Source organism: Antechinus flavipes, chromosome 3, assembly GCF_016432865.1.
Source record: "Antechinus flavipes isolate AdamAnt ecotype Samford, QLD, Australia chromosome 3, AdamAnt_v2, whole genome shotgun sequence".
NCBI classification, from domain to species: Eukaryota; Metazoa; Chordata; class Mammalia; order Dasyuromorphia; family Dasyuridae; genus Antechinus; species Antechinus flavipes.
In genome coordinates this window covers 46,692,677-46,720,449 of record NC_067400.1, presented here as the reverse complement: position 1 = coordinate 46,720,449, position 27,773 = coordinate 46,692,677, and the positions used below count along the sequence as shown (strand labels likewise).

General features: G+C 31.6%; 1 protein-coding gene across 2 annotated transcripts; it reads right to left on the bottom strand.

Annotated features, from left to right (window-relative positions):
- Nucleotides 1–27,564, bottom strand: LOC127552974 (phospholipid scramblase 4-like). Of its 2 annotated transcripts, XM_051983320.1 has the most exons (9): nucleotides 27,357–27,564; nucleotides 25,560–25,587; nucleotides 24,574–24,654; nucleotides 21,767–21,945; nucleotides 13,695–13,737; nucleotides 10,668–10,903; nucleotides 9,921–10,076; nucleotides 7,216–7,365; nucleotides 1–3,103 (listed from the first exon to the last, which is right to left on the bottom strand). In XM_051983320.1, exons 2-9 carry the CDS (start codon nucleotides 25,564–25,566, stop codon nucleotides 3,044–3,046), a joined length of 912 nt encoding a protein of 303 aa, XP_051839280.1. In that variant the 5' UTR covers nucleotides 25,567–25,587; nucleotides 27,357–27,564; the 3' UTR covers nucleotides 1–3,043. The 2 variants fall into 2 exon arrangements, with proteins under 2 accessions (XP_051839280.1, XP_051839281.1); XM_051983321.1 differs by lacking the exon at nucleotides 25,560–25,587.
- Nucleotides 27,565–27,773: the final 209 nt, after the last annotated feature.

Here is a 27,773-nt window from a genome sequence, read left to right as displayed (position 1 = left end):
AATTAAATATTTGTTTTAATAAGAGAAAATAAATATTGTTTTTCAAAAATCATCTTTCAGCCTAAAAGATTCTCCATTTAAAACGGAGCTTTAAGTATAATTTCAAGAATTCACAAATTTTCCATTAAATGAAAAACTCTTTTTCCCCCTTCCCTCAAAAAAAAAAAAAAAAACCTAGAGTAATACCTATTTTAAATGTTTTCGGTGTATGAAAGATACTATGGATGAAACATGTTGACTCCAGTCAAACTGATGTCAAAATATTTAGAATAGGATACAAATTGACTGTATAGACATCTATGATATGGTTATTTAAGACAAACATCTGCTGAGCTGGATTCACATTTGCCATGTATTTCTAGTTTGCTCTTGTTCACACTATTCTAATTATCTTCTATTACCTCCAGGTATTATTTTCTTTTAGAAAGAAGCTTGAACACACACTTTAATTACTAACATAGAACAGTGATTAGCAGGAGGCACTGAACCAAGGCAGCAGAACAATTTTTTTCCTAGATTCTTATCAAATAAGAAGTAATTTTTCAAGAGCTTTTCTCTTGTTCACCCCCTAAAGAACTTTTGTACGCATGATTTTTAATCTTTCAACAATATGACTCATTACAATTTGAATTTATTATTTTTTATACAGACTACTCTTGATAAACTCTGTAAATAGATGAAATAAAATGCCTCATTTTTTTTTTTAACTTTGCAATGTAGTCAAGCATCTAACCACTAAAGAACAATCAAAGAGAAACAATAGAAAGACCAAATTCCAGTGGAGATAGCCAAGATCTAACAGATAAACTATTCCATGCACTCTTATTTTGCTTGTATCATCACCCTTTTTGGGTGATCATATTCCCATTTTGACCTTGTCTTGATATAAGGTGTCAGAACCTGATCTATACCAAGTTTCTGCCATACCATTTTCTAGTTTTCTCAGCAATTTTTTTTTATCAAATTATTTTTTATTCCAAAATCTTGGATCTTTGGATTTATGTATACTAAATTACTATGATCATTAACTATAATAAAATGTTTACCTAATCTATTCCAATAATTCACCACACTATTTCTTAGCTAGTTCCCAATTATTTTGATAATCACCATCTTATAATACAGTATGAAATGGGTATAGATATTTTACCATTGAATTCTTTAATATCCTTGTGCTTTTTTTAAAATGAATTTTTTTTCTAGCTTTACAATTTTTTGGCAGTTTGATTGGGATGGTACTGAATAGATTAATTTAGGTAGAATTGTCATTTTTATTGTATTGGCTCAACCTACCCATTAGCAATTGCTATTTTTCCAATTGTTTAAATCTGACATTATTTGTATAAAAAGTGTGCTATATTGTGTTCATATAGCTCCTGCCTTTGTCTTGGCAGAAAAACATCTAAGTATTTTATACTGTTTGCTGTTATTAAATGCGATTTCTGTTTTTATCTCTTGCTGCTTTTTTTTTTTTTTTAAATTCTCAAGTTCTCTCTAAGTATAGAATCATATCATCTACAGAAATTGATAGCTTTGTTTCCTCAGTGCCTATGTTACTTCCTTCAATTTCTGGTATAATTGGCATCTTTATTTCACCCTTGATCTTATTAGAAAGGCTTCTAGGTTATTCCCATTACAGGTAACACTTGCTGGTAGTTTTAGATAAATATGATTTATCATTTTAAGTTATTTTAAGATGTTTATCATTTATTCCTATAGTCTCTGGGTGTTTTAATAGTATGGATGTTGTATTTTGTTAAAAGCTTTTTCTGCACTTGTTGAAAAAATTATGATTTTGTTGGTTTTGTAACTGATATGGCCAATTATGATGATAGTTTTGCTTAATGTCATCCAAATAGTAATTGACCAAAGCAAGATTTGAACATATGTCCTTTGCGTCCAAAGTCCATGCTTTCCTCTATATCACTCTATTTCTATCTGTTTTAAACATTCATTTTCATTTTGTTTGTTTTTATGGATCAATTTTATGACTTTCAAATAGAGGGCAATCAATTAATAAATAAGCATTTTTAAAGCACCTACTATGGTTCAAGTACTGGGAATTCAAGTATAAAGAGACAAACAATTTCAATTAGGAATTCTGGTGCTAATATAAGAATTCAGCATTGGAATTACTATGATTAGTTAAATTGGGAAAATAAAGTCCCTGTAAAGTTTACTGGTTAATTTCTCCAGTATATGTGTGTATGTGTGTGTGTGTGTATGTATGTATATACATATATAATATACATTTTTAATCTCAATCTACTAAATATAATTCATCTATTTGTTGTTATTAAAGTAGTAGTATTGCTACTATTAGAATTCCTCTAAAATCCCACAGCATTTTGTTCATTTTTCTGTCTCATGGCATTTAATTTCATTCTGCTTCATGTCACCATTGTGTTTATGTCTAATTTATTTAGTACTTGGGTCCCACTCCGCACAATTATCACAGCACTATATGTTTTCTTCTAATTGTCTGTACTGAATTTTGGCATGCTATTAAATATTTCAATATCCATTGTCTTCTATTATTTTATGCTGAGTAACTTATTTCTCCCAATAGACCATACGCTAAGGAAAAGACTGTCTTATGATAATAAAAAAAAAAAAATACCCTTCCAAATTAGGCCCAGCAGAGTAGAAATCATATAATAGCTATTGAATAAATATGTGATGACTCATTTACTTATTCCAAAAGGTACTGAAAGGGGTAGCCACCTGACACAGCTTAGTTCTTGGGCATTCACTTTGGTCCTTTCATATATATCCTCTTCAGTGTGAATTCTTTCCAAATATTATCATAACATAACAGAAATATACACTTACATATTAAAGTTCATACAAATAGCTCTTTTGGGAGATGTCCAACTTCTTGGACTCCCACAGCAGCACTTCTATTAGTAGGTACAGCTCCAGTTTGGATTGTTACGGATAGAATTCCCAGTAATATAAAGGAATGGAAAATTGAAAAATTACTTTAACATAATTAATTTTCTGAATTTGTTTTAGAAAAGAGAACCTCATTAAATATGATGTTTTAAGAGTTAATTGAATTCCTGGAAGATTTCTTCAATTTATTTTCAAAATACATGAAGTCCTGGAATTAAAAAAAAATAAACAAAGAATTCAATTAAACATCTTGCAGAAACTTGAAAATCTACTGAAGATTAGGAATACTTAGTTTCTTCACCATCAATCATGGAGACAATGAAATCAATATATTTCTGATGAAACATGCTCATTTGTGTCTGAATTATTGTAGCAAATGGGAAGAAAAGACATGTGCAAAAAATTCCTGGAAGTTTCAATTGATGCACGACTTATTGAACAAGATAATTTATGGAAAAATAATAGGATGGAGTGGGCAGTCAACTATCATTCAGTTTTTAGATAAACAAATTCAGATGGGGAGTCACAGATTAAAAAAGAGAGAGAGAGAGAGATAAAAAGAGAACATGAAACAATTGTTTTGGATATCTAAGGCTCCCCTAATAAGTCCCCTTTTGCCCAGGGGACTGGGCAAAGGTCATGTTCTTTTCTCAGAGTACTTGGGGAATGCTATGAGCTCAATGACTCATCATGATTTTGGAGATGAATTGATTGTTTTTTAGTCTTGAAAATACTAACATTAGTTAGATCTGGCTGACTTAAAATTCTGATTTCATCAAGCACTGGTGATGTTCTAGGCAAAGATCTGAAATAAAGGGACTTAATGGAAGTTAAAAATAATAACCTTGGGAAAGATAAGGAGGTCTGGAATATTTAAATTGGGGGATCAAGTCTATTAAAGACAAGGCTCAGTTGGGAGACATTTTACAATTTGAAATGCTATTTTGAAAAGTGATTTTTTTTTCAAATTAAGGCAGAAAGAAAGAATGGATGAGTCCTTGGGAAGCACACTTTGGTTTAATATAAAAAAGAATTGTCAACAATTAAAAGTATCCATAAATGGAATATGTTATCTTGTCAAGTAGTAGGCTCCCAAGTACTGAATCTATCGATAGACAATGTAGTGGAAATGATAGAGACTGGGTTTGAATATTATCTCAAACACTTTTTAGCTATTTGATTATAATTCAAGTAGTTAATCTTTCAGAGCCTCAGTTACTTAATTTGTAAAATAGAATTAATAATATTTGAAGTATTAGCTTTTGAGTGCTGTTCTGAAATTACTTTATAAATCTTAAAGCACCATACAAATATGATTATGAAAATAAATGATAATTTTTATTATCAATATTCAGAGATTAGAAGATCATAGATTGAGAAAATTATAGAATAATCTCTTCATTTCAGGAAGTGTTAGATGAGATAACAGCTGAAACCCTTTCAATCTCAAACAATTTTTTTTAATTTAATTTTATTTAATAATAACTTTGTATTGACAGAATCCATGCCAGGGTAATTTTTTACAACATTAACCCTTGCACTCACTTCTGTTTCGATTTTTCCCTCCCTCTCTCCACCTCCTCCCCCAGATAGCAAGCAGTCCTATATACGTTAGATATGTTGCAGTATATCCTAGATACAATATATGTCAAACAATTTTTTTTGAAACTTCATAGCAGTAATCACATAACCAACCACTGTTATTTCTCTCCATTAGTGAGATTTTGACCACAGCTATTATATCCAAATTGAACTTCTAAATTCTGAAATAATCAATACAAATGTATTTTGTCTGCTAGTCAAGGACCCAGAAAGAGAATGCCAATGGAAAGCCATTATTGTTCACAGTGACTCTCAGAGAATTAATTTTGTTTGCTTTTGTTTTTTGTTGTTTTTTGGGGAGGGAGGGTGTGTTTTGTTTTGTTTTTTGCTCTCAAGGCAATTGCATTTTATTGGGAAAAATCACATATACATAAATTTATATAAATATATACAAAAGAATACAAGGTAGCTTAAGGAGGGAAGAGCACTAGCTGTTGGGAAAATCAGGAAAGGCTTTGTCAGGCAGTGCTTGATTTGAGCCTTTGCCTCTGTTCCCCCAGTCATCATTTTTTTTTATTTTAGTTTTTTTTCACTTAATAGTAATTTTTCAATTTCACATAAAGATATTTTTCAACATTTATTTTATAAGATTTTGAGTTTCCCCTCCTTCTCTTTGCTCCCCTCTCCCTAAAACAGCAAACAATTTGATATAGGCTGCACATGTACAATCATTTTGAACATATTTTCATATTTAGTCATGTTGTGAAGGAAAAATCAGAACAAAAAGGAAAAACCATGAGAAAGAAAGAAAAAAGGTGAAAATAGTATACTACAATCCACATTTGGTCTCCATAGTTCATAGACAGAATTAGTATTATGGCTGTAACTGGGACACGACATTTTAATTATCTTTTGGAAGACCATTATCTCTAATTTAATTATGGGGTATAGGCAAAACTTGATCATTTGAAAAATGAGTTTTTCTTTTACTTGCTAAAACTGTGTATCAGAATATCGTCCCATCCCTTATCCTAAAACATTTTGTGTTTGCTTGCCTTTTATACATTATTTCCTTGCTACTCCTCCCTCCAATATCTCTCCAAAGATATAAATACAGATATAGATATAGACACAGATAAAGATATAGATATATATAGATGTACAGTAACAGGATCAACTTTTTTTTCTATAGCTCTAGCACCAAGAATTCTGTTTCTATTATGTTGTAAATTTATCATATTTTCATTCATTCCATCATTCTAATTTGTTCAAATTTGGTTATTTACATATCAATCACAAACTTGAAAAACATGCTATCTATGTCTTTATTTAGGATAGCTAGTTGGTACAGTAGAAAGAGCACTAAACATGCAGTCTAAAAGACTTGAGTTCAAATCCAGTTTCAGACACTTATTCAATGCAAATAATGATTGTATCAACTTCTCAAAGTTTTTGTAAAGATAAAAGAAAATACAAAGCACTTTGTAACCCTTAAAGCTCTATATTGATGTGAACTATGATTAAAGTTACTAAGTAAAATACTGAAGAACAACAGGCTATTCCCCTAAAGCTCTTTCTCTGAGTAACCAATAGTTAATCTTTGGTGCCAACCTTCCTCAAGTTCTCAAACCTACCTAATAGTTCTGTTACCTTGTCTATTTTATTCCAACTTGACCTTAAGAAGAGCACAAGATAATTTGTCAGATGTCAACTTAGGGAAAATCTAGATAAAAAAGTATTTAATAATTAACTGAAATTGAATGAGTCTAAATGATTTCAAAATTACAAAATCTCTATTTTCTGGCTAATAATAACAATAGATAACATGTATATATTGATTTCAGATTTACAAAGTGATTTACAAGTTCGAATTATCATCATAATAATCTTATGAGATAGAAGCAATTATTATCCCTACTTTAAAATGTGGAGTCTGAGGCAGACAGAAATTGTATAATTTATTCAGGGTCATACATTCAGTAAGTGGCTGAGACAAAATTTGAAGTTCTAAGTCAAACACCATCTACTATGACATCTAGTTTCCAGTGCTTGAATTACACAACACACATTTCATCATTTACTATTTTGAACAATTTAATGGATAAGAGAATATCAGCTGATTAAAAAGACTATCATAAGAAGTGTCTAAATTGAGTGGATGCCGTTCAGTTTGAGAATGGCTGAACGAATAGTGGTATATGAATATAATAGGATATTATTGTTCTATAAGAAATGATGAACAGGATAAGTGAAGTAAGCAGAAGCAAGAGAACATTGTACACAGTACTAACAAGAGTTATGTGATGATCAATTGTGATCAACTTGGCTCTCTTCAACAATGCAGTGATTCAAGACAATTCTGGCAGACTTGTGATGAAAAGTACCATTCACATTCAGAGAGAGAAGTAGGAAGACGGAATATGGATCAAAGCATAGTATTTTCATATTGAAAATTTGTTGTTGTTATTGTTGTTTACTTAGTTGTTTTTTTTTCCCTTTCTCGTGTTTTATTTTCTCTTTTGATCTGATTTTTTTACACAGCATGATGAATATGGAAATATGTTTTGAAGAACTATACACATTTAACCTATATCAGACTGCTTGCTGTCTTGGGGAGGGAGAAAAATTTGGAACACAAGATTTTGCAAAGGTAAATGTTGGAAACTATCTTTCATGTATTTAGAAAAATACCATAAAAAGAGTATACATTGTCATTATTAAAGAATACATGAATAGAAATGCATGACACAGAATATAACTTACAAGTAAGATACTTACAATAAGGAAGCAAGCACCCAAAATCAATGCTTTCATTTTTACGTCATCTAATTCAAAATGAATATCATAGGTGTCAGCAGTGATGTTGGTTAAAGGACCAGGCCATTCCCTAATAATAGTCCCCACGGTCTGTTGATGAAGTGATTTTACCTTTAAAGAAATTATTTCAATAATAAGAAGTTATAGTCTTCTGAGAAATAATGTCTAAAAGTTTCTATTTTAAGATATTTTAGGCATATTGCAAAATAGTTTACTTAAAAAATAAGAGTGCTAATGAACAATACTTCAAGAAACCATTTCTAACTTTTTTGAAGCTCTTTCTTCTGGATGCTGGACAGTGAGCTGGAAATCCTCATAGGAATTCAGATCAAGAACTGGAAGGGACTTTAAAGGTTATCAGTTCCAACTGCTTATTTTACAAATAAGAAAACTGAGGCCCATAATCATTGAGTTCTTTGTTCAAAGTTGGCCAGCCATTATTTAATTTGAACCCATGCATTCCTGACTCTTGTTTAGCACTCTATCCATGGATACTGGAGCCAGCCTAGAAGTCAGGAAGAATCTATGTTTCACACTGGCTGTGAAGTTCTAGAAGTGACATTGAAAGATGTTTCAATATCAGTTGTATGAAGTCAAGACTAGCAATTTCATTGATCTGGATTCTGATGTTTTCCATTTCTCCCTACATCATTATGTTCAATAATTACTCACATAATTGATTACTTCTTTAAATTGACTCAAAGTCTAGAAGCTTACTGCCAAACAGATATTATAAAGGCAAAAATTGAAATTGGGAGAAATTGGGAATAATGACTTGACTTTGAAGTTTATATTCCTAGTTTTTATTCCAGGTCTTCAGTCTAATTCTGATCTTTAATATACTCACATATATAGGGTTTTCTTGGCAAAGGTCCTGGCATAATTTGCTATTTTCTTTGCCATTGCAGATGAGGAAACTGAGGCAAACAGTTAAGTTACTTGCCCAGTGTCATACAGCTAGCAAGTGACTGAAGATGAATTTGAATGCAGGTCTTCCTAATTCCAGGCTAGAGATTTTTTTTTTTTAAATCAGACTATTGACTATTTTTCACTACCATCCATCCCTTCAATTCTTATAGTTTTGCTCATCCCAGCTACTTACCCAAATTTCTTCTCCTTGTGACCTATGTTTTAGTGCAACAATTGCCATATATCCCATATATATCCCATATATCCCATAACCAATTTACCATGTTTTTCCTAATAATGTATTTTTGAAAGTTTTGGTTAGCTCAGATAATTTTTTCTTTTTTTCTTTTTTGTTTTTATAGTAGCTTCTTTTAAAAAGTAGATTATTTTTTAAAGTTTCTAAGTAAAGAAGACATTTGCTAAGCAGATTAAGTGGTCAACAGATGAGATTTAAAAAAAAAATGTAAACTAATGACCACAGCAAAATAAAACTCAAATAAGTTATAGTAAGAATACAAGTAAGAACAACTCTGAGGTTTCATACCCTTCTAAAAAAATGGACAAACCCCACAAAATGGGAACAGCCAATATTGGAGGGATGATGAGAAGAAAGGCTTATTGCTAAGCATTTAATTGAACTCTGAAATGATTTCTGATCAACCCTTCTAAAAATCTATTAGAAATTAGGTGGGGGGGGGAGGGGGAAATGAAAACAAAAAGCTAAGTACTCCCTAGCATTTGATTTAGTAATCTTACTATATTCTATATAATAGCAAAAGAAAGTCATAAGAAAAAAAAAAGTAAAACATAGGTCAAAATATTCATAGCAGATCTTTTGATAGTTTAAAAAAAGCAGTAGAGGGAAAAATGTCAGCCCACGGCTTCAGAAATTAAAATGAAGTATAAGAACATGATGTATTGTGATAAGACACAATGAATATGAGGAAGTCAGGGAAATAGGGGATTTTATGAATGGATGCTGAATAAAATAATTAAACCTTAGAGAACATTCACAACAAGTAAAAGCTGGCAAATGAAATGATTACTAAAAGGTAGTTAAATTCTGAATAATTGACAAACCAATGAAGGGCCTAGAGGATAAATGGTGCGACAAACTTTCTACCCATGATAGATAATCATGGAGCAGACAGATATATACATTATCAGAAGGGTTATTGTGTGGGAAGATTTTGCTCAACTCCTTAGCCATAAGGGAGATTTCAGATCATAAAGGCTGAGATTAAAGGAATGTAATGTAATGAGAAAAGACATTATTAATTTTTTTTAATTTAAAAAATGCTACATTCTTGTGGAAATGCATCTATTAGAAGGAAATGTATCATTATTTAACCAATTCTATCAATGACATTACAAAAGTGTGAAAAAGTCTTGATCAAGAAAGATATCTCTGAGGAGCTACTTAATGGACTGGAGTGATGATTCCCCATCCTGGCTATTATCTAAGACTACACTTGATAGGAGTTACTGAGAAACACTGGTGATATTATTTGCCTAGGTCACATAATGATTATAAGGCAGATTCATGATTGAATTTAGATTTACCAGAAACAGCCACCTCTTTATAATCTCTACCCAACCCAGTTTGTCAAGTACCAGTTCTTTTTAAGTTGTGGTATTTTAAATTCCCTATTAACAACAACAACAAAATAATTATCTAAAGCACTCAAGTCAATTAGACAAAGGATTGTCATTATGCCAAGAAATGAATTCCACAAATATCATTAAAGATCTCTTACTTTAAAAATGGTATCTGAGCAACAGCAGAAACAATTGGAAATGATATTCATCAAATGGTCTTTCCTCTCATTTTCAATTCTGAATTTTCCTTGGCAGAAGCTTCCATTTTGCCGTACATAGCCAATAACTGAGCCAGGGGGTGACTCAATCTCGAGCTTAGAAAAGAAAAATTAATTGGGAGATACATTAAACAATCTTCACATCCTTCATGTATCTTTTGGAACAATAAAAATCATTACCTATGAAGACAATAGAAAAAGTGTGCTAGAAGAGCATTGACAGTATTAGTAATATTTCTCATGTTTTATTTTCCTTTTTGATCTTATTTTTTACAAAGCATGATGAATATGGAAATATGTTTAGAAGAATTACACATATTTAACCTATATCAGATTGCTTGCTATCTTGGGGAGGGGGAAGAAGGGAGGAGAGGGAGAAAAAATTTGCAGTTTACCAATTATCCTATTTTACTTACAGTTTTGATTAAGGATTTTAATTTGGTGAGAATTCTATCCCTAATCATTTCAGACTGCCTCAGTTATCACAGATGGTATATTTGTAAATGTTCACATCAGATCTATGGTAAAGATTATTACTATTTGCTGAGAATTCTATGCACACAGGCCCTGATTGCCATAGAGACAAAGAATAGCAATGAGAATCTGTTCACCTGAAAGATATTCACACAAAATAACTTTGCAATGAGGTGAATCAGAAGTCCATGATTTAAGATCCATCCCACTCACCTCCTGTGTCATTGAATCACAACAACAGCAGCAGCAGCAACAACAACTAAATTTATAAGGTCTATGAATGTTCATTACTTCATGGTCCATAGAATCAGTAACCCTCAAGGTAAAAGGTCGAGAAGATCTATAACGGTTCCTGATAATGTCGTCTGTATCTTCAGTTACAAAATAGATCATTTGTCCAGAATCGTTTTTAACTTCATATCTGTTGTTTGTTTCAAAACCAGTCAAAACTGAAAAGAAAGAATGAAAAGGACTTTGTTACTTATATTAAATTTTATTGCTATGAATACTCATAGAGTATTAATACAAAAATAATTCACTTAGCTAATAATAGATGAGATTTTCCAAAGTTTTTATATAATTATATAATCACCTCATGTGATCTTCACAACAACCGTGAGAGATAATCACTACATAGATCATTTCTCCTAAGCCTGAGAACAATTTAATTACTTGCCCAGAATCACATGTTAATAAGAATCAGAAGCAGAAGTTAAACTCAGGTTTATACACTATGCCGCCAAACTTAATAACTTTCATATTTTATATAAAAAGAAACTACTTTTGTTTTGTGTGATATACATTATTGTTATTTGCCCAAGGTCATGTGCTAATAAGAATTAGAAGTAAAATTTGAACTCAGGTCTTCTAGATTCCAAGTCTCACAGTTTATCCAATACACTACCAAACATACTAAATAATTTTCATATTTTACATAAAAAGAAATTACTTTTGTTTTGTGCAATATAGACTATTAACTCAAGTCAAAAGTATTAAGAATCAACTATACTCTATGAGGGTAGAAGAATGCTGACCTCAGACCCAGGAAGATATGGGTTTTAGAAAAAACCTGGATTTAAATACCACATCTATTACTTACTATGTGACTCTAGGTAAGTCTAAAGATGTCAAATACTGGCCAGTGGACTACTTCAATCCTGAATGTGACTTGAACCAGATTAAAATGTAACTGATAAATATTTAATAAAATCAATAAAAATACAATATAACATAAATAGCATTTCATTTTAAAATTTAAGGCAATGGTTGGCCTGTAGGGATCCTTATGTAGCAGTTTAATGGCTCCTATTTCAATTTGAGTTTGAGTTTATAGTTATCCCTTTCATATTGTGACTTTGCTCAAGATGGATCCGATATATTGTGAGTCAGCATAAGAAACCAAATGGTTATTTTCCAGTAGTTTTGTAGAAGCTGCAGGCAAAGGCTATCAGATAACACAGAGAAAGATTAGAATAAAAGTACATAAAATTTTATGCTTAAAATAAATACAATTTATGTATAGTATTGTATATCAAGATATTTTATCTTTTAATATCATGGTAATATAGACTTGTTCTCTGGTATGGAGAGCCAAAAAATTGCACTTGGATTTTCTAGATAATGGGGATGTGGCACCCCAAACCTCATGATATGGAATGGATAACCATACTGCTCTAGGCAACTTTCTAAGACTAAATCACAAAAGATTGCCCATCTCATCGGCAGAAAGAGTTTCCTCATTGAAGAGTTCTCTATATGCATTGCCAGAAACCAGAAACATCCAGTTCCTACCAACTACATTAGGTTTGGGGAGAACTACAAACTCCACTACACTCCCAAACTTTGTTTCTTACTATTATTTAAAAAAAAAAAAGAATAAAAAAAGAGTGAAAGAAAGGAAGAAGGAAGGACAGGGAAGTGAAAGGAAGAGAGAGAAAGAGAGACTCATAAAAATATAAATAAAGAGAAAGGAGGGAAGAAAAAAGTAAGGAAGGAAAGAAGTGAGGGAGGAAGGAAGGGGGCTAGAAAAAGAAGGGAAAAGGAAGGGAATGTAGGAAGGAAGGAGGGAATAAAGGAAGAAGGGAAGGACATGGAAGGAAGGACATGGAAGGAAGAAAGAAAAAGAACAACAACAGTTCCACAAAAGTAATATTACTACATGGCTGTTACGTGAAAATATGTGAATTGTTACAGAATTATATACCCCCATCTCTACAGTGAAGAAGGTGTTATGGGCCAGAACTCTGAACTAGAAACAAAGGATTCTTACAAAGTACCATGTCAGTGGAATTGATAGAGACAATAGTTATCTAATGTAGCCTGGTTCAGTGTGACTGATTTAATCCTACAAGGAGATATCATGGGCCAGAACTTGAAACAAGGTACTAAGTGGAATTGAGGAGACAATGGTTAAATCTAGTTTAGCATTGACTTAATCCTATAACAAATAATGGTTTTCTAGTGATATAATGATTGATTTGTATTCAGTGTGGGGCATATAAGCAAGAAGCTTTCAAGGCCAGAGAGAAAAGCCCACTAGAAGCTCTCGGAGGCTGAAACAGATTCATTCCATCATCCACCTTTGTGGTGGCTGAAGGTTGGAGCACAAACTTTTGGATTCAGAGAGATTCAGAAGCCAGAGAAGGCAGGCAGGAGCTCAAGCTCTGGGAACCAAGGAGAGAGATAGGAATATAAGAAAGCTAACTGGACCCCAGGAAAGGAGACAAGACTTTGAAGGAGACAATAAAGGCATTGGACTTTAACCCCTGGCTACTCTTGTGGTGATTACTGAACTGAAATGAAGGCTGCTCCCAGAGACCCCAAGAAAACCTCAACAGAGAACATTACATTTTAGGGAGAACATTACAGAAAGGAGGTATATTTTTCACCTCTTCTCTGTGACCCCTTCTTGGTCTTTATAATTATATAGTGTTCAATTGTATCTTATTGTTTTTATGTAAATTGCTTGTCTTTGTGAATATTATTTTTTTCTGATTATGATTATTTATTTAAATTGTGTTTCTAAAGTCCTCCTTCTTTAGGTCCCTCAAAGCAAATAAAGACCTGAATTTGAGTCTGCAAGATTTTTGCCTGATTTTGCCTGTGTTTTTTTTTCTGAGTGAGTTTGTGTAGTGTCTTGCCCAGATCACATAGCTAGTAAATGTTGTGTCTGAGAAGCTCTATCGATTATTCCAATTAACTACACCTCAAGCCATGTTTTCTATTGCAAAATATACATACTTTCGAGAAGTTCAATTTGTTGATGAACTCGTATTGTCTTGGTCTGTTTTAAAACAAAATGAAGACAAAATAAATTATTATGACTATGACTATCATGATTAGGAAAAGGATGACTAGAACAACCACCACCACCACTAATGCTACTACATTAGAAATATTTAAGCATGACTAATGCTTAAGATGATGATGAGAATTGAGGAAAATATTCAAAACACAAATATTACCAGCCATTTTAGGATGCACAACACACTATTCTGTCAGAAAATATCTTTAGTAAATCTTTTACTTGAATTAAAAGAAACAACTTCATGGATATAAGGTCTTAAGACACTCACTTATTGAAAATGTCCAATATAAATATATATAGTGTTCAATTTCTTTAAATTTAATATCACTTAAAAATTTACATACTATAAAAATAAAAATATAAATTAGAAACTTTTTCATAAAAGGTTTTTCTATGAAAGCTATATTGAATAAATACAAAATACAGTTCTTTTCAATTCAATTCAGTTCTTTTTTTTTTCAAACTTGCTCTTCTATTTCTTTTATTCTGAACTTAAGAAATAAAACAAGCATTTCCATAAAATAGTAGAATAGGGATGAAAAGATTATTGCAAATAAAACTGCAAACATATTATGTACAACTTGCTATTCCTTTTAAATATATAATAAAATTATCATGAAACTTTCTTTTGACCTCTATTTTTCTCCTCTCCCCCAATACCCTAGAGATGTGTACTATTAGAAACAAGTGTGTGTGTGTGTGTGTGTGTGTGTGCGCATGTGAGTACACACATATATTTATATAGCAAATCATTCTCTATATATTTCTATGTAGACGTTCTTTCTCTGGCTCGACATAGCATCTTCCTTCAAGTGTCCTTCATAATCAATTTGGATATTTATAATAGTCACTTAAAGCTGGTCTTAAAAAAATATTATTGTTACTATATATAATGTTCTCTTGGTTCTGCTCGTTTTATCCTCCCCTGTTTAATGCAAGTCTATTCATGTTTTTCTGTGATCATTATATTTCTTATAGCACAGCAATATCCACCATAATCATATAATACAACTATCCAGTCATTCTTCAATTGAAATATATCCCCAGAATTTCAAGTTTTTTGCCACCACAAAGAGATCTACAATAAATATTTTAGAATACATAGATCCTTTTCCTTTTCCCCTTATCATCTTGGGAAACAGACCTAGTGGTGGTATTGCTCGATCAAAGAGTAAAGGCAGTTTAATAACTCTTTAGGCATAAATCCAGATTTGTTTCCAAAATGGATGAATTAGATCCTTCTTGCCCTATTTTTTCCATATCCCCTACAACATTTGTCACTTGCTCCTTCCATCATTTTAACCAATCTGACAGGTGTAAAATAATATCTCAAGTTTGTTTGATGTTGCATTTTCAAATCAATAATCATTTAGAGCATTTTTTCATATCACTAAAAAGAGTTTTGTTTTTTTTTCATCAGAAAATTGCTTGTTCATATCCTTTGACCATTTATCAGTTGGAGAATGGCTCATATATTTGAGATATGAGATCTTTTTCTGAGAAAGTTTATAAAATTTCTGCTAATTTTCTACTTTTCCTTCTGATGCTTGCTATATTTGTTTTATTTGTAAAAAAAAAAAAAAAAAAAAAAAAAAGCTTCCCTCCAAAAATACTTTTAACTTAATGCAATTAAAATTATCCATTTTATATACACATGGATCTCTTTCTCTTGTATATTCATAATTTTTTCATACCCATAAGTCTGATAAATAATATATTCTACATTCTCCCAATTTTCTTGCAATCTCTCTCTTTATCTAGGTCATGTATTCATTTAGATATTATCTAAGACTATATTTCAGTTTTTGTAACTTTTTTTTTTCACCAAATAATAAATTCTTATTCCAAAACTTGGCTTTATCATTGACAAATACAAGGTTACTATATTTATTTGCTGACGTTAATTGTATTTCTACAGTTTTGATAATTACAGGCCTAAAATGTAGTTTTAGAACTGGAATTATTAAGCCTTCTTTCTTTACTTTCTCCCCCCTCCCTCCATTAGTTCCTATGTTATTCTTTTTTTTTTGACATGATTGAACTTATTCTTTATTTTTTAAATAGTTAAATAGTATTTTATATTTCCAAAAACATGTCAAGATAATTTTCAACATTCATTTTTGTGAGACTTTGTGTACTAAAATTTTCTCCCTCCATATCATACCTAACCCCTCCCCAAGACTTCAAGAAATCTAATATAGGTTAAATATGTGAATCCTTTTAAACATATTTCCATATTTGTCATGTTGTACAAGAAAAATCAGACCGAAAGGGAAAAAATACAGTAGCAAGCAAAAAATAAACAAACAAAAACTCTAGTTCCAAATTGCTCTCAAGAATGGTTGTATCATTTCACAACTGTAACAACACAATGCATTAGTGTTCTAGTTTTCCCACATCTCCTCTAACATTTATCATTATCTTTTCCTGTCATCTTAGTCAATCTCAAAGGTATGAAGTGACACTTTAGAATTGTCATAATTTGCATTTCTCTAATCAATAGTGATTTAAAACATTTTTCATAATATTAGAAATGCCTTTAATGTCTGCATCTGAAAACTGAAAATTGGCCATTTATCAATTGGGGAATACCGTGTATTCTCATAAATTTGAGTCAGTCCTCTGTATATTTTAGAAATGAGGCCTTTATAAGAAACACTGGCTGTAAAAATTCTCCCCCTCCCCTAGCTTTCTGCTTCCTGTTGTAATGTATATATATACATACATACACACACACACATACATGTGGCTCAGCTGCAGAAGTAGACAAGGCAGGGCCAAAATCAGAGTGCTGAGAGTGGTAATGGGACTATCAATCTGGTTCTGACAGAATGGGGGTTGGCACCAGACATTGTAGGATAGGGATAGTTCCTATGTTATTCTTGACTTTTTTCCCTTCAAAATGAATTTTGTTATTTTTCCCCCTAATTCAAAAAAATAATTTTTGGGGAGGGGCAAGATAGCAGAGAATAGATAGAACTTTGCCTGAGCTCTTGATGGCTTCCCTCAGAATTATCACTAGATCAAGCCTCTGAATGGATTTTGGAGTGACCAAATCCATAGATATTTGGAGTATAACAAATTTATAGCAAAAGATATCTTGGAAGCACTTCAAGAAAGATCTGTCTAAATTAGGCTTCGGGGGATATGGCCCAGTGCAGATGTGGCCCAGAGAGGCCCTGCCTGGGGTATATAGTGGGAGGCTCTTAACCAAAATACTGCAGTGCTGGCTAACTGCAGTCCTGAAGAAGGCCAGTGGTTCAGCAGACCTGCTGTGAGACCATTGGTGCAACTAGAGAAGGCAAATAGTAAATCTCTGAACCCCAATATAACAGGTGGCACTTCACCCAACGCACCCAGAGAGTCGGAAACCTTGTAGCACTGGGCCCAGTACAGAATGAAGCCCCAGTTGCTCTGCAGAGGAAGTTTTAGATAATCTCCCCTGTGCCCTAGGAGCAGACCTCAACCTTTGAAAATGAGCAAAAAAAAAAAATAAGCAAAAAGAGCACTGACCATATATAGCTATTATGGAGAGAGGGAAGAACAGACCTCATATTCTGAGGACATTAAAAGCCAAATGCCTCCAGATGAAGCTTCAAAGGATAATATGAACTGGTCTCTAACTCTAAAGGCTCTCTTGGAAGAATTCAAAAAGAATCTTAATAATCTTTTGGTAATTTAATTGGAATATCATTGCATATATTAATTGGTTTAGGTAAAATTCTCATTTTTATTATATTGGCCCTGACTGCCATGTACAATTAATATTTTCCCAGTTATTTAAATATGATTTTATTTGTGTAGGAAGTTGTTTTATTTTTAAAATTTTGTTCATATACTTCCTGGTTTTGTTTAGACAGATATATCCCCAGTGATTGTTTAAATGGGGTGTTTCTTACTATCTTTTCTGTAAGGACTTTCTTTGTGATACATAAGAATCCTGATGATTTAGATGAGTTTATTTTATATCCTGCTACTTTGCTAAAATTATTATTTCAACTAGCTTTGTAATATTCTTCTCTAAAATATAATATTCTCTGAGAGTAGGTTTTTTGGGGAGCTTCTGGGAGCAGCCTTCATTTCAGTTCTGAGTAATCAACCCGAATGCAGCCAGGAGTTAAAGTCCAAATCCTTTATTTTCTCTTTCCAAGTCTTGTCTCCTTCCTTGTGCCCGGCTAGCTTTCTTAGAAGCCTATCTCTCTTCTTAGTTCTGAGAGCTCCTGCCACTAGTCCTTTGCCTCTGCCAGCTTCAGCTGCTAGCTCCCCCAAATGAGCTTCTAGTGGGCTTCTCCTTTCTGGCTCTGACAGCTCCTCCTTATATATCCCACACTGAGTATACACCAATCATTATATCACTAGGAAACCATTATATGTTATAGGATTAAATCAATGCAAAACTAGATTTAACCACTGTCTCCTCAATTCCACTTACTTAGTACCTTGTAAGAATCCTGACATAGCTTTTTAGTTGAATCTTTGGGATTTTACAAGTATTTCATCCTATTATCTGCAAAAGATATAGTTTTATTGCCTTATTTCCTACTCTGATTCATTCTATTTCTTTTTTTTCTCTTATTGGTATTCCTAGGATTTCAAATACAATACTAAATAATATTGTTGACAATGGTCATCCTTATAGTCTTACTGGGAAGGTTCCCCTTTACAAATAAAGCTTGGTAATACATTCAGGTATTTTTAAAAATCAATTGAAAAACATTTATAACTATGATTCTAAGTGTTTGTTTTTAATAAAAATGAGTGTTGTATTTTAGCAAAAAGTTTTTTTTTTTGCATCTATTGCTATAATCACATATGGATAGATATAAAATTTTATTATCAATATAATCAATTTTATTAATAATTTTCCTATTAAACTATTCCTGCATTTCTGGTATGAATTCCCCTTGATTTTAATGCATTATTTTTATAATATATTGTTGTAATCTTTTAACTTGTATTTTATTTAGGATTTTTGCATTCATATTAATAAATGAAATCAGTCTCAATTTCTTTTCTTTGTTTTTAGACTTCCAGGCTTAGGTATCAGTATCATATTTGTATCATGAGGTGTTTGACAGAATCCCTTCTTTGTATATTATTCCAAATAATCTATTTAATATTAGAATTAGTAGATCTTTATATGTCTGATTGAATAGATTTGTAAATCTGTCTATTCCTGCTGCTTTTTACTTGGGAAGTTAATTTATGACTTGTTTAATCTATTTTTCTAAAATAGGTCTATTTAGATTTCTATTTCCTCTTCCTCTATTAATCTGGGCAGTTTACATTTGTGTGAATATTTTTCCACCTCACTTAAAGTGTTAAATTTAATGGCATGTAATTGGGGAAAATGACTCCTTATATTTGGTTTATCATCTTTTCTCATTTTTATATTGAGATTTTTTTCTTCTCTTTTAAAAAATCAGATTAGTAGTTTGTCTATTTTTCAAAAAATCATCTCAATTTTATTAATTAAATATTTTTATTTATTAATATTTATTAATCTATCTTTAATTTTTAAGACTTCATGTAAAATAGGGGATTTCTAGTTGATTTTTTTTTCCAAGGTATTTTTTAATTGCATACCCAATTCATTGGTTTAGACACTGCTTTGCTCTATCCCCTTGATTTTAATGCATTATTTTTATAATATATTGTTGTAATCTTTTAACTTGTATTTTATTTAGGATTTTTGCATTCATATTAATAAATGAAATCAGTCTCAATTTCTTTTCTTTGTTTTTAGACTTCCAGGCTTAGGTATCAGTATCATATTTGTATCATGAGGTGTTTGACAGAATCCCTTCTTTGTATATTATTCCAAATAATCTATTTAATATTAGAATTAGTAGATCTTTATATGTCTGATTGAATAGATTTGTAAATCTGTCTATTCCTGCTGCTTTTTACTTGGGAAGTTAATTTATGACTTGTTTAATCTATTTTTCTAAAATAGGTCTATTTAGATTTCTATTTCCTCTTCCTCTATTAATCTGGGCAGTTTACATTTGTGTGAATATTTTTCCACCTCACTTAAAGTGTTAAATTTAATGGCATGTAATTGGGGAAAATGACTCCTTATATTTGGTTTATCATCTTTTCTCATTTTTATATTGAGATTTTTTTCTTCTCTTTTAAAAAATCAGATTAGTAGTTTGTCTATTTTTCAAAAAATCATCTCAATTTTATTAATTAAATATTTTTATTTATTAATATTTATTAATCTATCTTTAATTTTTAAGACTTCATGTAAAATAGGGGATTTCTAGTTGATTTTTTTTTCCAAGGTATTTTTTAATTGCATACCCAATTCATTGGTTTAGACACTGCTTTGCTCTATCCCATTGATTTTGATATGTTGTCTAATTATGGTCATTCTCTTTAATGAAGTTATTGATTATTTTTATGATTTGTTCTATAACCCACTCATTCTTTAAAATTAAACTGTTTAATCTCCAAGTAGTTTTAAATGTTTATGTGATGCCTTGTTAAAGATAGTTTTATTGCATTGTATCTGAAAAGGATATTTTTAATATTCTTTCTTTTAACTATAATATTTTTATATCTTAATATATGGTCAATCAAAAAGTCACCATGAACCACTGAAAAAAGGCACATCTCTTTCTATTTCTATTGAATTATTTCTAGATATGTATCATATCTAACTTCTCTGAAATTCTATTTACTTCCTTGACTTCTTTCTTTCTTTCTTTTTTTTTTTTTTGTTATTTTTATCTAGCTTTGAAAAGGGAAGATTAAAGTCTCCTACTATTATAAGTATTACTACCTATTCCCATCTGCAATTTATTTAATTTTTTAAAATTTACATGCTAAAGTGTTTGGTTAATCTAGTTTTAATATTGATACTATTTCTAATCACATCAATTTCAATCAATTCAATTCAGTTTAATACAATTCAACTTACATATATTGGGTATTTAGTACCTACTTTATACTAAGATAATTATTGAAGATATAATGGCAAAAACAAAATAGTTCATGACCTCTAAGAGGTTATATTCCACAGCCAAGTTATTTTTTTTTAAAGTTGCGTATACTGGCCAAGCTTTAATTGCAGGGCTTGATTCTTATAGGTTCTTCTGCTAGAGTCTATGAAGTTTTTTTTAATAAATATTTCAATATAATTAGTTTCTTTTATAATCCTATGTATTTTATTCTACTCGCTTAAAAAAAAAAAAAAAGATTCTGAGAAAGGGTCCATAGTCTTCTCTAGAGTTCCCAAGTGGTCCAGGAATCACAAAAAGATTAAGAACTCCATAAGAACAACTAAAACTTCCTATAAATAATACTGTTTTGCTCCAAAATAATCCCTTCCTTGTAGAAATTTGTTTAGTTCAATAACATTCTGACATGATAATATCTCTCTCAGCTATCCTTTGTTTTTTCATCTTCTTTCTTTCCTTTTTTCTTCCTTCCTTCCTTCCTTTCATTTCTCCTAGCAATGTTATATAGTTAGGTCAAAGGGCATATATTGTTTAGTAATATTTTATGTACAATTTCAAATTATTTCCTGTCTTTATTTTCATCTCTTTCCGGGGCAGCTGTCTATATGTTAAGCACTATGGTAGGTCTTTAAGGAAATAAAGAAGAAATCAAAACAGTCTCTATCATTATGATGTCTATGAGGGGACGGGGGCAGTATGCTGAGTCAGTACCCCAAGCAACTTTCAAATAATGTTAATAATAATATAGTAATTATACCATAATATAACATTACAGTCAAAGTATAGATTTACACTTCTAGAGAGTAATTCCTCATCGTTGCCTACATTGATGACATCAAAGTTCTGTATATAAATACATACATACACACACATATTGTATTGTATATGTATATCCATATGTGCTTGTGCACATGCATGTACACCCATGCATTTACATTATCCTATACATACATATATCTATATGTATGTATGCATGCATGCTGTACAACCATAGTTTGCATTGAGAATTAAATGAATTGGGGTTGAGAAAACATTTTTACCTGCTGTAGATATTCCAGCCCAGGTGGGCAGTTAGCTAATGGCACTGGTGCAGGCATCCATGATATTTGGTTTTCTTGACAATTATTTGGAGCTTGAGAGCCATTACGAGAAATGTACATGGGGAAGCTTGTGGGCTGAGTTTGGATTGGCAATCCATAAGGTCTGTGTCCTTTATAACCTGTATATGAGCAAATGGAATCATTAAGAGTTATCTAATATTAATTGATGTCTATACTTTATTTGAAATGTCCACATTATTTACCATAACCAATTCGATCATGTTAAAATTAAAGCCAAGGTGAGCCAACACATGTGAACACAGCTGCAAGCAAATCCTCAAAAAAAGCAAATTGAACTCAAATGAATTCCTGGAAAAGCTAAACAAAGAGAAGGAATAGTAGAAGAAAAATTTGGGAAATAAATGAGAATGGAGAAAAAAAATTATTAAAAGAGAATAACAACTTGGTAAAAGAGTTTTATTCAGGTAAATCTCTCTGTTCCTGTGATCCCTCTACCTTCTTAGTCATTTCTTTCCAGAACTACCAATTTAACGAGGAGCACCTAGCCTATACATCTTCATTCCTTTATTTTTTCTGGGCCCTACTTTTGTCTCTCTAGAATTTTTTCTTCCCAATTCTCCTGCCTGCCTGCATCCATCCCCACCCCACAATTTTTTCTACTATGTTTTTTTTTTTTTAATGTATTCTCTTTTCCAGTTTGAATATAAGCTCTTCAAAAGGAAGGATTCTTTTTCTACTGACCACTTAGCACAGTACCTGGCTCATATTTACAATTCAATAAATATTTATTGATTTGCTATCAGATATTTATCAATGATATCTGAAACAAAGATTTTCTCCCCTTCCACTCCACTTACTAATCCTCATTGATTCTGTTTGTGCACGACTTTTTTTTTTTTTTTTAAATCCAAATTGTCTGTTTTATGCGTGAAAATTACCTTAATTTCTTTTGGTTAAAGATTATCCCTGTAGAAAAGGATCTGTTTGTACAAAAATATTTATAGTAGTTTTTTTTTTTTTTTTTTAATAGCAGCTAAGAATTGGAAATCCTATCTGTAATGTTCCGGCTGGCTTTCTGGAGGACCTTTGGATGGGCTGGTTTCAGCAGGATAATCACCAGGAGGATGGACAGGAATAGAGGCTAAAGTCTTTATTGTCTCCTTCACAGTCTGTGTCTGTCACAGTCCGAGTCTGCCACAGTCTCCTCCAGCAGTTTGACTTTGTCATAGTCGGACTCAGTCTTCTCTTAGTGCAGGAGAATCACCAGAAGGATGATCAAAGATTTCATTTCTAGTCCTTCTCAGCTCTTATATAACTTAGTATAATTACATCCTTACAGCATACTGAATATGTGTGAATTAGAGAACTATTACACTACTATACTAAGTATATATGTGAACTAGAGAACTATCATCTCATTAATTCCATTGAATTAACACCTTGTTTCAAGTATACTTCTCCAGAATTCTGGCCCTCTACACTATCCATACCTAGAGAAAGAACTGATTTAAGTCTGAATACTGATTGAAGCATATTTCTCTCTCTCTCTCTCTCTCTCTCTCTCTCTTGTCTGTCTGTCTTTTAAGTTAGGAGTTCTATGATTTCTTTCAAACATGACTTTTATAGAAATATTTTGAATAACTTCATATGCATTTTCTTAAAGGGGATTGGGGATAGGATGAGAAAGAGAGTCTGGAACTCAAAAGTTTTAAAAAATAAATGTAAAGAAAAATTTTAACTGTAACTGGGGAAAATATTTTTTTTTCAAATAAATGACAACTAGGATGATTTTATTAAAACCTAAAAAGACTTACATAAACTGATGTACAATGAAATGAGAAGAACCAGGAGAACCTTGTACACAGTAAAGTCAACATTATATGAAGAAGAACTGTGAATGGTTTGATTCTTCTCAGCCATATAACAATCTAAGATGATCCCAAAGGATTTATAATGAAGCATGCCATCCAGCTCCGGAGAAATAACTGATATTGTCTGAATACAGATTCAAGAATATTATGTCTATCTGTCTGTCTATCTCTCTTTACATTTTTAGTTCTTTTTCTTGTACAGAATGACTAATATGAAATTATATCACATGATTTCACATGGAGAACCAATATCTGATTGTTTACTATCTCAGGGAAGTGGCAACGGAAGGAGAGAGAAAAATTTGGAATTCTAAACTTAAAAAAATAACAAATTATTTTAACATGTAATATGAAGAAAAATAAATATTATTAAAAAAAGAATTGTTCCCTAAACTAATTTTTGTGAAAAGCATAGTAACAGTTGCATGGTGCTTTAAAGTTTGCAAAATATTTAAGTATAACCACAAAACTAAAGTATCTAAGGGTAGATTCATGTTCAGATTTTCCCAATTTTAGGTGTAGCATTGTCTCTATTATACCACTTATCTCCCTCCAGTTACCAGCTTCAGTTCTCTACTTTTTTTTTAAGTTAATGATGTAATGTTTTATATTGTGATTATTATTGTGATTATGTTAACTGGAAGATGTTAGTCTAATTCTCATTTTGGCTCATTAGATTTTGAATTCCCAACAATTCTTTTCAAATAAGAAGTCCTTCCTTCTAAGTTTTTTATTGTTGTTGTTGTTTAGACAATATAATTTTTTTTTTTTAAAGATAGTCTAATCGGACCATAGTGATTCATTGACAATGACCAACAGTACAATGACAATAGTGTGGTGAGAAACCTTGATCATGAATCCTAAAAGTGAACCAAGGGGGAAAAAAAAAGATACTTTTCTGAAGTCTGAACACACCTGGTTGATGAGAACTGTAGGGAGGAGGGGCATCAGGTCTTGTATTGGGTGATTTTTCTCTATCTACAGGTGCAGCAGGAGCTGTGAGATTAGAGGAGAAAAAACATAATTATAAAAGCGAATATTATTCTATACTCAAAGTATCTGGGGACTTTTAAACTCTAAAATACTAGAAAAATAGTTTATATCCAGCATATCTGATATTTTTAACTTAAAAGAAATATGCCATTGGACAGGATCTAACATAAACTACTTACTTACTCTAGATATTTTAAATGCTACTTCCAAAGAAGCAAACAAGTAGAGAACTGAGTGATTCTATGAATCTTATCAGCATAACAAAGCTGTCTCTAGGACAGACTGTCAGGAAATTGTGGTTATTATAACCAGCTAAGAGTTTATGCCCTATAACATGCAGATTAATCTCTACCAAATCATTTTGTTATGTTGCATATGAATAACAAAGAAATAGATAACACCGAAATGTTACTAAAATGGGGCAGTTGATGCTTTGCCTTAGGCATTAACATTTAGAATACCCAAAATGGGGGAAGGGGGTAGGAGAGGAGAGCTAGGTACTCCAGTGGATAGCGCATCAGCCCTAAAGTCAGGAGGACCTGAATTCAAATATGACCCCAGACACTTAACATTTCCTAACTGTGTGACCCTGAGCAAATTACTTAATTCCAAATGCCTCAGGGGAAAAAAAATCAAATGTAAAGACAAAATAATAGCAGTTTCACAGTAATTCATTAAAACATGTTTCAAATTATGTGGATATTTATGAATACAGGTATGTATAAATGCATATACTGCAAGCATATATCTATTCATTATAAATTTTCATATGTCTTGTTCTTAAATTATAACATTTTCAGCAGAGTCCCTGAGAACTCTTATAACAAAGTAAAACAATTATGCAAAAGTAACATTAGCATGATACAAATCTGAAATGCATGTAATTCCTGGAGCATACACTGACTTACCTTCCATTTCTAGGAGTTATAAACAATTCTGAAATTAAAAAAATATATATATATTTATTGCCCAGAAAAAAAAAATTTCTTAAAAGTCCATATAACAAATCACTCACACTTTTTTGATTTTTCATTATAAAAAGAATCTCCAACACAATCAATTAAAATCTATACCATCAATCCAATTTTTTATGAATATATACTTTTATGAGTGAATAATTTCATGAATGTGAAGTTAGGGTGATTCAAGCTAGGTCAAACTCATTGTGCTTATTCAAGAAGGCAACCAACTAAGAATGCCATTTCTGAATTCATCAGCGCACTATTTCCATAATGGCTAGCATCCTACTGAATCTCAAATGAATAAATCAGTCAGGAAGGGTCCTGCCTTATTTCCAAATTAGCCAAATAGTCTAGTAAATGTGCTCCTGTTTCAGGGAGTACAATTTCCAAGAATCTCAGGAAACATTTGGTCTTACAAGTCGCTACTGATCATTGGATCTTGTTTAATTCATATAATAAAAAATTTGTAAGAAAGGGGGAAAAATGAAAAAAATGAAAACAAAAAATGTATCAAAAACCCAAGCTTTCTTAACTTCTTAGGTAGTCTTCCATCCTGTGACAAGCTAATTCTCATTGGTTATTTTAATCCAGTTCAACTCCATAGGAAGATAGGGGCAAAGATCCCAAATATATATATATATGTACATGTGTATATACATACATATACATACATATTTTGTATTTAAGGTATATATTCCAAGCTATATTTGACCTACATACCTAAGGATTCCCCTCACTGATATGCAATACTTTCACAGTCAAATTGCTTTATACATACCTACATACCTAACATGTATAGACACATATAGTATTATAGTGACATTTCTTTCAATCTCCTTCATTTCAATTTCCTCATCTATAAAATGTAGTCATTAAAGTACGAGTTACCCAAAGTCTTTTCATTTTTAACTTTAAAGGTTCTATGATAGAAGCAATGATTTTTTATCTATAAATCTATATATTTTTATATAGATCTTATATATATAAATCTATAGTTTTATGATTCAAATTGTAGCATGAAAATCCAACCTACTAAAGAATTCTCTAAATTTTTTACTCATTATTTTTAAATGTAGAGCGAATATAATATACTTCTTAGTATTTGTATTTTATTAGTATTTGTTTAAGTCCATAGGGCACAGAATAAGATATATAGGAAATTAATATGTAACTAGAGACGTAAAATCTACATTGCTTTACCTGATCCCATTCAGGTAGATACAAAAATATAAGCTTTTCTAAACTAATTGGTGAATAAAGTCCTCAGAAAAAGTATGTCACAATTAAACATGATATCAGTAAGAGAAATTGTGATCTTCTGAAATCTTTGCATTCAGTTTTTCATAGCACAATGGTGGTGAAATATACAATGGAGCTGAGAAATACCAGTGATTTTACTGAAATCACTTACCAGTGATTAGTTCCTGGTAAGAAAAAAAATTATTTAAGCAAAATGCAACATCTCTGCAACTTATCATCTTAGAGGAGTTATTGAGGCGCCCAGAGAAGTAAATTGATCAGTGTTCCACAGACAATAAACATAAGTACATATGTGTATATCCACATATCACCTCTGTTAGGTGCTCCATGTCCCTTCAGAGAAGTTAAAATCGGCATAAAAGACACTGCTTTCATTTCTTTCCCAAACTTCCCTCAGGCATCACCTCTTGCTTCTCTTTCACAACTATTGTCCACCTAACAAAGCCAACATAGTTCATTATTCTAACCATCAACCTCACTTACCTGTGTCCCTTTCAGATGGCTTGTTCTCTCACAAACTGTGCTTCCTGAATGGCAAGACTACACTCAGCAGTGAAGAAAAGAGAAGAAGGAGGGGCTGGGTAGGGCAGTGGGAGGGAAAGAAACATGTATATAGAAAGCAAATATAAAAATGAAAAACAAAAGTTCAGAGCAATAACAAGAACTTTCCTAGGCACTGCAGCTGGGTTTTGTTTGTGTGTGTGTGTGTGTGTGTGTGTGTGTGTGTGTGTGTGTGTGTGTGTGTGTGTGTGTAGGTAAAGAAAAATTATATCTCCAATTTCTTTGCTATATAGAAATAAGTGTGCCAACAATTAAATAAATGGAACAAATTAGGAACAAATTAATTTTTTGTGTTTTTGAAGTTTATAAAGATAGTAGCAAAACTATCTACCATGGGCT

Bases quoted from the DNA above. Each gene is read 5' to 3' on its own strand.
- LOC127552974 (XM_051983320.1), bottom strand. The intron at 21,946-24,573 runs GTGTGTTCAGAC...GCTCATATACAG, and splicing joins CTACAGTTCTCATCAACCAG to GTTATAAAGGACACAGACCT. The intron at 10,904-13,694 runs GTATGTATATTT...CTTTCTTTTCAG, and splicing joins ACAAATTGAACTTCTCGAAA to TTTTGACTGGTTTTGAAACA.